This window comes from Gossypium hirsutum, chromosome D12 (genome assembly GCF_007990345.1).
Source record: "Gossypium hirsutum isolate 1008001.06 chromosome D12, Gossypium_hirsutum_v2.1, whole genome shotgun sequence".
In the NCBI taxonomy this organism is placed as follows: Eukaryota; Viridiplantae; Streptophyta; class Magnoliopsida; order Malvales; family Malvaceae; genus Gossypium; species Gossypium hirsutum.
Genome location: NC_053448.1, coordinates 60,331,354 through 60,343,755, shown reverse-complemented (window position 1 = coordinate 60,343,755; position 12,402 = coordinate 60,331,354). Strand labels below are relative to the sequence as shown.

At 35.0% G+C, this 12,402-nt stretch overlaps 1 protein-coding gene across 1 annotated transcript; it reads right to left on the bottom strand.

Annotated features, from left to right (window-relative positions):
- Nucleotides 1-526: 526 nt before the first annotated feature.
- LOC107947191 (uncharacterized) lies at nt 527-8,135 on the bottom strand. Its single transcript, XM_016881767.2, has 7 exons — nt 7,481-8,135; nt 7,210-7,378; nt 6,951-7,127; nt 6,790-6,873; nt 6,533-6,614; nt 6,084-6,354; nt 527-845 (listed from the first exon to the last, which is right to left on the bottom strand). The coding sequence occupies exons 1-7, from the start codon at nt 7,771-7,773 to the stop codon at nt 674-676; spliced, it is 1,248 nt and encodes a 415-aa protein (XP_016737256.2). The 5' UTR covers nt 7,774-8,135; the 3' UTR covers nt 527-673.
- Nucleotides 8,136-12,402: the final 4,267 nt, after the last annotated feature.

Below are 12,402 nucleotides of genomic sequence, written 5' to 3'. Positions count from 1 at the left end.
CCCCTGGTCTTTTCTCTTGGTGTATAATATTATGATGTTTTGTTTCTTAGTTCTTGGTTTTACTTTTTCAGGAATTTGGAGTTGGGGTTCGTTCATCTACAGAGAGTATGCTGGCTAAGCCTAATACGAAGATGCAGACCACACCGCTACCCAAGGTGGCACCACAGTTTGATGGGTTGAACTGTTTTGAAACCCTGGTGGGTTTTTGACGTTTGACAATGTGCTTTATGCTGCTGTAAGGTTCATAGCACCAGATTGAAAGTGTTCTGCTATTTAGACAAGTGCAAGCAAACTAGCCTGCAAATCAAACATGGAAATATGGAATGTATTTTGATATTTCTGGGAAAATTTATCATTTTCATAATGCCCCAGTGAATCCAGATTAATATTATAAAAAGTTGATCAATTAATGCCATTGTATTACAAGACTGTAAGCCCATTCCTAAATGAAAGTGGCTGAGCACAGCAAATAAACAGTTAGGTGCCAGTGGTTCAGTGGCTTTCATGAGAGAATTCCCAGTGCGAGTTTATAAAGCAGTACAGCTCTATTGCCTTATTGATGTGATGTTCATAATATGCACATATCAGTAAAACATAGATATACAATCTCTGCCTCTACAATATCGAGAAACCGATATTCGTTCAAAAAGATAAGCCTATGCCTTGCGGCACTCTAACTCGGTCTATTTCCCCTGTCTGTAAGCTTTCTACCCATACCAAAGATAAATGTCTTACTCAACGCACCCTGATCCAGGCTACAAGCTAGAACTGTTAGACCACCGTAAATTAGGGCCCTTGAAATGTTCTGAGATAGAGGGTTCTCGGAAGTGGAATCTACATCTGACCTTGTTGCGCGGAAGCGTGTGAAAGAGTAAAATTATTGTACTGAAAAATCACACTAAGTTCAATTCCCAGGAAAGAGAGGTGGATCACGAGGATCGCTTACATACCAGATCTTTCCTAGCCAGAATATCCCTCTATCGTAATTTAATAGCACAATAAATCACTACAATGACACTTGCAAAATATGCAGAACAAAAAAATAAAGAACACTAGAATTTTAACGAGGTTCAGCAAATTTTGCCTACGTCCTCACGCACTACCAAATATATTTCACTCCAAAAATACAAGTGAAAGTTTACAAATAGGGAGAGAGAACAATTGCCTTAAGTAGAGAATGGCAAGTGTGGGATGAAGAAAGTAAGAAATGGTTAGGCCTATTTATAGTTGAGGTTTAAGGATCAACTTGCAATGTCCCTATACAATTAGGGACCAAAATTGCAATTATCCCATGCCAACTAATCTTACTTTCTACTTTCGGTGCCTTTCGGTGCCAACTTTCTGCCACTATTCATCTTTGAAAAGTCAAAGATTGTAGGTATCCAATAATCTCCACCTTGAAGATTTGATTAGGATAATCTTATCTTCACACAATTCTTTCTACCTTTGACAACAAACTTGATAGTGCCTTCTTCAACTGTTAAACTTGCAGGATATTGATCAAGTTCAAACAATGTTCGAACTTGGTTGTTGTTACCACCTTGGTCATCATATCTGCGGGATTATCTGCAGTCTTGATCTTCTGAAGACAAATTTTCCCCTCTTCAATAATTTCCCGCACAAAATGGAATCGTACGTCGATATGTTTTGTACGTGCATGATAGACTTGATTCTTTGCTAAATGAATAGCACTTTGACTATCACAATACACGTTAATATGCTCCTGAACCAACCCCAAGGTTTTAGCCATACCTTGTAACCAAATAGCCTCCTTTACAGCCTCTGTTACAGCCATGTATTCGGCTTCTGTGGTTGACAATGCAACTGTAGACTGTAGTGTAGACTTCCAACTTATTGGTCCTCCAGCAAGTGTAAACACATAACCGGTGGTTGATCTTCGCTTGTCCAAATCACCGGCATAGTCAGAATCAACGTACCCAATAACACCTTTACCAAGTGTATTATCCTGCTTGAACAGTAATCCAACATCCACGGTCTTCTGAATATACCGTAGAATCCATTTCACAGCTTGCCAATGTCCTTTTCCAGGATTATGCATATACCTGCTCACTATACTAACTGCCTGTGAAATGTCGGGTCTTGTACACACCATTGCATACATCAAGCTACCCACTGCATTAGAATACGGAACTTGCAACATGTATTCTCGTTCCGTATTCGTCGAAGGAGATAGTTGTGCAGAAAGCTTGAAATGAGAAGCCAACGGGGTACTTACAGGTTTGGTCTGCTCGTTCATGCCAAACTGCTGTAGTACTTTCTTCAAATACTGCTTCTGAGACAAGATAACTCTGCCATGAGCTCTATCTCTACATATTTCCATGCCAAGAATCTTCTTAGCTTCACCTAGATCTTTCATCTCAAACTCGAGATTGAGTTGAGTCTTCAATCTCTCAATCTCAACTTTGCTCTTAGATGCTATCAGCATATCATCAACATATAAGAGCAAGTATATGAAAGTTCCTTCTTGTAGCTTCTGAAAATATACGCAATGATCAAATTTACTTCTTGTGTACCTTTGCCCTTTCATGAACTGATCAAATCGCTTGTACCACTGCCTCGGAGATTGTTTCAATCCATAAAGCGACTTTGTCAGTTTGCAAACCCAATTTTCTTTATCAGCAACATTGAATCCATCAGGCTGAGTCATATAGATTTCCTCTTCCAAATCACCGTGTAAAAATGCTGTCTTCACATCAAGCTGAACTAGTTCAAGATCGTATTGCGCAACCAAGGCTAGCAAAATTCGAATAGACGAATGCTTCACAACTGGAGAAAACACTTCATTGTAGTCTATTCCTTCTTTCTGAGCGTAACCCTTTGCTACCAATCTAGCCTTGTATCGAATTTTATTTTTACCAGGAAATCCTTCCTTCTTTGCATATACCCATTTGCATCCAATTGCCTTCTTTCCCTTGGGCAGTCTCACCAACTCCCAAGTCCTATTTTTATGAAGAGACTGCATTTCTTCATTCATAGCTTGCTTCCACTTTACACCATCAGAGTTACTTATTGCTTCTGTGTAAGTGGAAGGAACATCATCATCTGCAATTGGAAGTGCATAGGCCACCATATCATCAAAGCGAGCAGGCTTACGAATCTCTCTTCTTGGCCTCCTATATGCAATTGAATCTTGTTGCTGTAGAAGTTCTTGGGTCGAAACTTCTTCATCATTTGTTCTTTCAATATTAGCTAGATCATCATTAACCTTTTCAAACTCCACCTGCTGCAACGTACTACTGGTTTTGTCATCCTTTTGTGAATCCTCGTTCTTCATCATGGTTGATTCATCAAAAGTTACATCTCTACTGAAAACAATCTTCTTTGTATTAGGACACTAGAGACGGTATCCTTTTACACCACCAGTTATACCCATGAATAATGCTTTCTTTGCTCTTGGGTCTAACTTAGATTCTTTTACATGATAATATGCAGTGGAACCAAAAACATGTAAAGAATCATAATCAGTAGCAGGTTTACCAGTCCACATCTCCATAGGAGTTTTTCCATTTATTGCAGCTGATGGCAATCGGTTAATTAGATGGCACGCATATGTAACTGCCTCAGCCCAAAATTCCTTGCCCAATCCAGCATTGGACAACATACATCGAACTTTCTCCAGTATAGTCCGATTCATGCGTTCTGCCACCCCATTCTGCTGTGGTGTATCTCGAACAGTGAAGTGTCGCACAATGCCCTCATCTTGACATACTTGTAGAAATGGATCATTTTTGTACTCAGTACCATTATCTGATCGAAGTCGTTTGACCTTTCGACCTGTCTGAGTCTCCACCATCTTCTTCCACTTCAGAAATGCATCCAAAACTTCATTTTTTCTTTTCATTAGATACACCCATACTTTTTTTGAATAATCATCAAGAAAAGTGACAAAATAGTGCATACCTCCCAAAGAAGCCACTTTGGTAGGTCCCCACACATCACTGTGAACATAGTCCAGAATTCCTTTCGTATTGTGAATTGCTGAACCAAATTTTACCCTCGTCTTCTTGCCCAGAACACAATGTTCACAGAATTCCAATTTGCAAGAATTTGCACCTTTCAACAAGCCTTGCTTCACCAAAGTTTGCAAAGCTTTTTCACCAGCATGTCCCAATCGCCTATGCCATAACCTGGTAGCCTCTAAATCTGCATCTTTCGCAGAAGCTGTTGATGTTGATCCAATAACTGTACTTCCATTTAAATAGTACAAGTTATTTCTTCTAGTGCCTTTCATCACCGTCAATACCCCAGCTACTACCTTTAGTAATCCATCTCTCAAAGTGATTATGAGCCCTTTAGATTCTAGGGCCCCTAATGAGATGAGATTTTTCTTCAAGCTGGGTACATAGCGAACATCTGTCAGAACTTGGATTGAGCCGTCATGGTTCTTCAATTTGATTGTACCTACACCCATTGTCTTACAGGCACTATCATTGCCCATAAAAACAACTCCACCTTCTAGTTCTTCAAGACTAGAAAACCAGTCCTTATTAGGACACATATGGTAAGTACATCCTGAATCCAATATCCACTCATCCGTTTGACATGCCATTGCCATGCCAACCAAGCTAAAGTCTGACTCCTCATCATGCTCCGCTACACATGCATTAGAAATAGACTTGCCCTTTTGTAACTTAGGACAATTCTTTTTCCAATGCCCTTTCTCACGACAAAAGGCACATTCATCTTTGGCGGGTCTCCCTTTGGACTTACCCCTTCTACCAGGTTTGCTGCTGTGTGAACGACCTCTTACTGTTAAGACTTCTGCAGTTGTATCTCTGTGATCTCTTTTATCTTTCTTTCGAGTCTCAGATCTATACAACGCACTACAGACTGCATCAAATGTGATTGAATCTTTCCCATGAAGCAATGTGGTGGTAAGATGATCATATTCATCAGGAAGGGAATTCAACAACAATAATGCCTTGTCTTCATCTTCAAATTTCTCATCCAAATTTAGCAAGTCTGCTAAAATTTTATTGAATGAGTTCACATGGTCATTCATCGACATACTGGGTGCATACGTGAACCGAAAAAGTTTCTTTTTCATATAAAGCCTATTTTCAAGACTTTTCGTTAGAAACTTTTCTTCCAATGTATCCCACAGCTTCTTCGCTGATGTCTCCCTCATGACAGAGTACTTCTGCTCTTTGGCCAAACATAGGCGGATTGTACCACACGCCTGTCTATTGATCTTGGCCCACTCCTTGTCATCCATCTTGTCAGGTTTTTCTTCAAGGGCTATATCCAGCTCTTGCTGACATAAGACATCCAGGATCTCACACTGCCACATACCAAAATTATTGGTACCGTCAAATTTCTCTACTTCAAATTTTGCATTTGTCACAGTAGTCCTTGCTGATGACGATGCTGCTGCCATTTTTCTCCTCAATCCCAACTACTGTATACGTGAACAGTATCGTATACGTGAATAGTACCGTATACGTGAATAGTGCCGTATACGTGAATAGTACCGTAAACGGTCGTATTCCCCAAGTACGAACCTGGCTCTGGTACCAATTGTTGCGCGGAAGCGTGTGAAAGAGTAAAATTATTGTACTGAAAAATCACACTAAGTTCAATTCCCAGGAAAGAGAGGTGGATCACGAGGATCGCTTACATACCAGATCTTTCCTAGCCAGAATATCCCTCTATCGTAATTTAATAGCACAATAAATCACTACAATGACACTTGCAAAATATGCAGAACAAAAAAATAAAGAACACTAGAATTTTAACGAGGTTCAGCAAATTTTGCCTACGTCCTCGGGCACTACCAAATATATTTCACTCCAAAAATACAAGTGAAAGTTTACAAATAGGGAGAGAGAACAATTGCCTTAAGTAGAGAATGGCAAGTGTGGGATGAAGAAAGTAAGAAATGGTTAGGCCTATTTATAGTTGAGGTTTAAGGATCAACTTGCAATGTCCCTATACAATTAGGGACCAAAATTGCAATTATCCCATGCCAACTAATCTTACTTTCTACTTTCGGTGCCTTTCGGTGCCAACTTTCTGCCACTATTCATCTTTGAAAAGTCAAAGATTGTAGGTATCCAATAGACCTCGATAAATCTTCATTGCTTTCCAAAGATATCAAGTACTCCATGCTTATTTTAGTGTTGACTTGAGCCATGTACGCAGATTGAGATAGCGAAGCTAGAGACTCTCTTTCTTTTTGGTAAGCACATAACCCGGGCTCGATTTTCTTCACGGTTCCCCACATTCCTTGACGTACTCCGAGCTTAGCAATTTCCCATGGGATGCCCATATCTTCATGATGGAAGAGTAACACCTCACAGGCAGTCAGCTGGCCATTACCTCTTCTTGATTCCACTGAATGTATGATGAGAAAATTTAGTGCATACTAATACAAGCAACTTTCTGTAGTTGTCTGCTTCTAACTTATGCTAATCACAAGTTATACGATCCGATATGCATTGATCGCAAAAGCTTCAGAGGCAATTTCAAGTTAAAACCAATGGCTCAACTCAAAGAAAGAAGAGCGGCATACCTGCTCGGATGTACCAACTTGAATAGTACAGGTCCACCCGTCTTGGTTTGTTACGTCGGGGGACAGAAGCGCACGTAACTCCCTGAAACAAAGTCATCTGAGTTGAGAAACACCCAACAAACCATCGCTGATTATCGGCCTACGCTATTCAGAAGAATTCATTTTCGTCGACAATCTACAGCCTCGTGTTCGAATTAGCAAACAAATTTCTGGCAATTTTAGCATTATGTCAAAAATATTGAACCCATTTTTAATACCTTTGTCACACAGTAGTAAGATCCATCAACTTCCCATATCCGTCGACCTATTATGTATTCTCTGTCACTGCAAAAGAATGGAAACTAAGCCACAAAGAATTAGAAAAGAATAAAGTTAGTATAAGCATTGCAAGGCATAGGCAAAATTCATGGAAACCAACCTTTCTTATCCATTGAACAACCATGGTCCCTGTTGTAGAACACTCTTCTATGGTTGCTGAATATGCAAGCATGTCATCCCACTTTGGTCTAAACTCATCGTCCCAGAAGAAGTCTCTCACTATCCTTGCAGTTGCATTCTCGAACACCGTTCTGCTGCGGTACTGAGGCGGACCGGTCTAACAAATCCATATATAAAAAGATTAGCTTGTCTAACATTCACAAACATAATGTCACATGAACACTCAGGATAAATCCTACCTTTGGATCTCTCCGCCATGCTTGGTAGCTCATATTTGGAGTAGAACGATCCATCATATGCATCCATGTAGGACCACCGTCCCTCATTTCAACAAGCTGACATAAGTGCTTCAAATCCTCCTCCGTAATAGCACTTGAACATCCTTCATTAACAACTGATCTGGATGTGCTACAAACATATATATATATATATATATAGAGAGAGAGAGAGAGAGAGAGAGATCAAGTTCCAGCATTAAAATTAAGAACTTTAAATAGATTTCAAAGTTACCTGGAATTGTCATATTCAGAAGGAGAAACAGAGAGCGTTTTCCCTTGTTCTCCATTATCAATAACCCAAGCTTCTGGCTGCAAATTCAAGGAGTTCAAACATGAAGAAGAACCGAAGTTTTTCAGACAGAACATAGGCGACATAGAAGACGATGACGGTAATGATAATTCCAACGATTTCGATACAACAGAACTCAGTTTCTGTGTTAACAGTTCTGCCCACTTCGGCTTCCAAGCCCAGCCAACTAATATACCTACTAAAAACGCTATCCAAAATGGAACCAAATACAACATCGTATCTGGGAATTGTTTTTCCTCTAACAATATTAATAGTCTGGTTAAAGATTAGTACAGGCCATATAAAGATAAACCAAGGAGCAGAAGGGTTAGATATGGCGGCAAAGGGGGGGGGGCGGAAAGACACAGAATTTAAGGTTTGAGTTTGATATTAAGAACCGGACATGAGCTTTAGCGGTTGAAACTAGAATGATGGGTTTTGTTGTTTTGTACGAAAATGATGAAGGGAGAGGGAAAGGGGGGTGAGGACGATGTCGTTTTGGGTTTTGAATGGAGGAGAGAAGACAAAGGTTACCCTTCGGCTTTTGTTGAAAGAGAAATTGAAGGGAGACATGGAAAGCAAGAACGGTGGAGAATGAATTAAAAGCAACAATTGGTCCTAAATCCTGTCTTTTAAATGATATGAAACAAAAGGAAGACAATTGTGATGGTGGAAGTGGACTGAAAACGGACCATAAACAACAAACCAACCCACCTTTTACACTTTTGCTTTTTCTTTTAATACATACAACATGTAGGAGACAGGCAAAAGGGTATAAAAATCTCTTACTAATTAATCATAAAATTAATCATGTTTTTATGGTAAGAAAAATTAATTATACAGGATGTGTACATGCTAAAGGGTATTTATATTTCTATTTAAAAGTCAAAGAGAGATTATGAGTAGTTTTAAGTATAGTATCAAAACAAAATTAATTTACTTGTCCTTTTTTTATCATTTAAGTCGATGTTTGTTAATAGTTCTACTATCGAAATGACACAATAAGAGGGCTTTTTAGACTTTTTGTTCAGAATATATAATTAGCCTTAATTTTACATTGTTGTTAATCTACCCATATTCTATACTATTCAAATATTGTTTAATTACTCATTGAAAAAAAATAAATTTTTTAATGATTAATTTCTAAGCATGTTTAATAATTCGAAGGACTAGAATCTTATTCGTTTAGATTTGAGTTTTATCATGCTCATTTAAGTACGTGTGGGTTATTTTAAGATTTATTTCAAATTTAAGTTCTATTCTGTGTTTGTTCATATGTTATTTATGATTGTACTTATAATCTCTTAAAAACAAAAAACTTATGGCTGACAAAGTTTTAGAATGTATCGTTCAAACCAATAGCTAAAATGTAATGCGATAGTTTAATAATATGTAAGGTAAATTATGGAAGCATGTAATCTTTTTTTTTTCTTCTCTTTTAATTAATTTGTTATTGAAATTTATTAAATAATAAAATTTTCATTATTCATACATATTAAATTTTCACCAATAATATTTTCGAGATTTTATTTTTTTAGAACTTCTATATAGAAATTTCTATGTTTAAATAATTTTAATTTTTTAAATAATTTTTATAAAGAAACAAGGTAAATTTGACAATATATATATATAAAGTGAAGATTAGAACCGTTATTATAGTAACTAAAAAATTAACACTTAACAGTTGCGTAACAAAATAATAATAATTTCAAAAATTTTAGTGACCAAATTATAACTTTCATTTAATTAAGTGAAATTTACTCGTAATTTAGTGACTAATATTACAGTTTACCCTAATATATAATAAGCAATAATAAATTCAATCTTTTTATATATATAATTCCTATTACTACTATTTATATTCTAAACTCTTATCAACAAGTGATTGAGTACAATAATAAGACACGTTATATTCTAAAAAATATATGTAAAATTGAATCTTGAAAACAATATTGTAAATACTCAATCAACCTGAAAAGTTACTTTTTCTTAAATAAATTAATTACATGTAACAACTTTGATAAAAAAAAATGCAAATTGCTTTATATATATAAATATCTATAGCAAAACAAATAATCAAAAAATATATATGTGAACCAAAATTAAAGTACCAAATTATTCTCGTGGGGGCCGAGCTGTTCGAATAAATATGTAAAAAAGGTTTAACATGTATTGTTACTACCTGTAATTACATAAAATTTAAAATTTAATTTTTCTATTTCAAAACTTAAAAATTAAGTGGTATTACTTTTTTTTATTTAAAAATTTTAGTTCAATTAGGGGAGTGAACGAGTCAAGCCGAGCTCGAATGTTGTTAAAGTTTGAGTTCGAGCTCAATTGAAAATTTATTTTTAAGCTTGAGCTCGACTCAACATATAATTGAGCTACTCGAGCTTAAGTTCGATTAAGCTCATTTATCAATTTTTGTACTCAAGCTCGAACTCAACTCAATAATTAAATTCAGGGTTAATAATATATATTAAGTGAAATGATATAAATTTATGAAAAGCTCGATAAGGCTCGCAAGTTGTTCGAGTAATATTGTATTACTAAACTCGCATTTGACTCGATTGATAGCTCGAGCTCAGCTCGATAATTATTGAATCGAGTCCAAATTTTGTTCTAATCAAACTCGAGTAGCTTGCAAGCACCAATGTCTCATTTACATATTTTTAGTTAAAATTTGCCAACATGACATGTTGCCCTCATATAACGCTGCATGTGGTTGACAAAAATTGAATATGTAAAGTTCACAAATTTTGACAGAAATTAGGTTAGAATTTTTTAATTGAAAAAATAGGAGGATCGAATTTTTAACTTTTAAATATAAGGACTAAATCTCAAATTCGGAATACGTACATAGACTAATAATATATTTTAACCTGGAAAAAATATATTTTTTTGGAGTACAAACACATAATACTCATTATTTTACGATTTGAATTTAATTTCATTCAGATTAAAATAATATTCAAAATCCTAAATTATTTTTCAATTAATGTCCATATATAGCTTGTATCTCCTTATTTGTAAAAAGTATACGAGTAATTTTAGAATAGATTTTTTATCCTTCGTTTCATTTCATCATTAGAAAGAAACAATATGCATATCAGGTCAGGCAAAGACCTAATAAAATATACAAGACATGATAGGAACAAAAACACTAAATTACGACTACTATTGTTTGAATCGGGTTAAACCAGTCGGAGTATCTATTTAAAGGACATTGAACTAGTTATTTTAGGAACTAAGATAGAACAATAGAACCAGTTTGAATCAAAATTTTAATATATTTTTATTTTTTATAATTTTTAATAATTTCTTTAATCTAATTTTAAAAACCTTGCATAGCATGCCAATGGGTGTAAGAGAAGACTATGTTATTCGCTTTTAATCACCATTAATCACAACCAATAACACATATGAGGGTAATATATATATTTTATTAAGCTAAAAAATCATAATTATTTATATTATATTTTAAAGAGTTGAATGAGTTGATTTCACCATCTATGTTTCTTTTTACAAAGTAAGAAATATTATTTTAAAAGTATTTATAATTTTATATATTGTGATTAATTTAAAAAAAATAAATACACACGACAAAACCAATCCAATTTGAACTTAAAATTTTAAGTTTCACTTAACCCAATTTTATTATTTTAACTAAAGTTAAGTTTAGATTTTTTTTTTTTAAAGTTTTATTACTTAACACTTATCTCGCAACATAACGTTGTGTATCATTGAAGGCCGGGGAGCAAAAACATAAAATCTGGTTGCATTTAGTCATAGCAACAACAATCTTGGCACATAAAATATCTTTACTTTTTCAATTTCTCTCCATCCAATTCAAATTTGATAATCCCAGCCGCTCAATTCCAAGTATTAAATCCAGAGCAGCTTTGCTATACACGAATTTGCCATATATCTGAAAGGTTGTATAAGTGACACGTAGTAAGGAAAAGGTTGGAAGAAAAGAGCAGCAGTTGCTTAAAGAAATAAGAATGGTTGGCATTTGGTATCCCATCCCATCAGTTCAATATTTTGAAGAATGATAAGATGTGGTCATTTTGTTGATCTTAGATCCCATCAAATTTAGTGTTAAATTTCTGTCATCCATCCCTTCTACACAAATATCTTGGAACCAATTTGACATTTCACATCAATCAAGTAAAGATGAAAGGAGTATGATTTTATTCCTCAACCATTAATTCAATATTTAAATTTTATTTTTTTTATTTTTCAAATATATTTTCAAATTCGTTGACTGAGTTGACTTAACAAGTCAAATAATATTTAATTCGAGTGTAAATTTACTTCGAAATAAAGAAAAAAAATCAGACCTAACAAAACAAATAGAATCAAAGATACTTATACAAAAAAAAATAAGTATAATTAAAGAGTTTAATATATTTTTTAACTTTTTTAAAACATAAATCATACGTGTGGGTTTGGTCCTTAAAACATGTATTATGGTTTGTTTTTGTATTAATTAACTATTTAATTATTAATGTAATAATATGAGGAAAAAGTTCATTTAGGACAAATGTGTTAAAATAGTTGGACATAAAATAAGATATTTTCAAAATAAGCGAACAAAAATTATTCGTTTCCGTCACCAGATTAGGGTTACAGAGTATTACCATACAAATCAAAACGTTTAATTTCAAAACGGAAAAAATTATGCAACTTAATATAATCATAGTAAAAATACTAACCAAGCCTTCGGGACCTTAAAAATAACTTGGGAACAATCAGGAACCAATTTGAAACAAAATAGAAAATTTTGAAAAAAAAAAACTTGAAAAATAGGAAAACAGGGGTCACACGGTCGTGTGACGTAGTCCAGACCGTTCCGGTTACAG

Excerpts from the sequence above, each read along its gene's own strand:
- LOC107947191 (XM_016881767.2), bottom strand. The coding sequence starts at position 7,773 with ATGTTGTATTTGGTTCCATTTTGGATAGCGTTTTTAGTAGGTATATTA. Across the intron at positions 7,128-7,209 it reads CATGGCGGAGAGATCCAAAG|ACCGGTCCGCCTCAGTACCG; the intron begins GTAGGATTTATC and ends TGGATTTGTTAG. Across the intron at positions 6,615-6,789 it reads CTTACTACTGTGTGACAAAG|GGAGTTACGTGCGCTTCTGT; the intron begins GTATTAAAAATG and ends ACTTTGTTTCAG.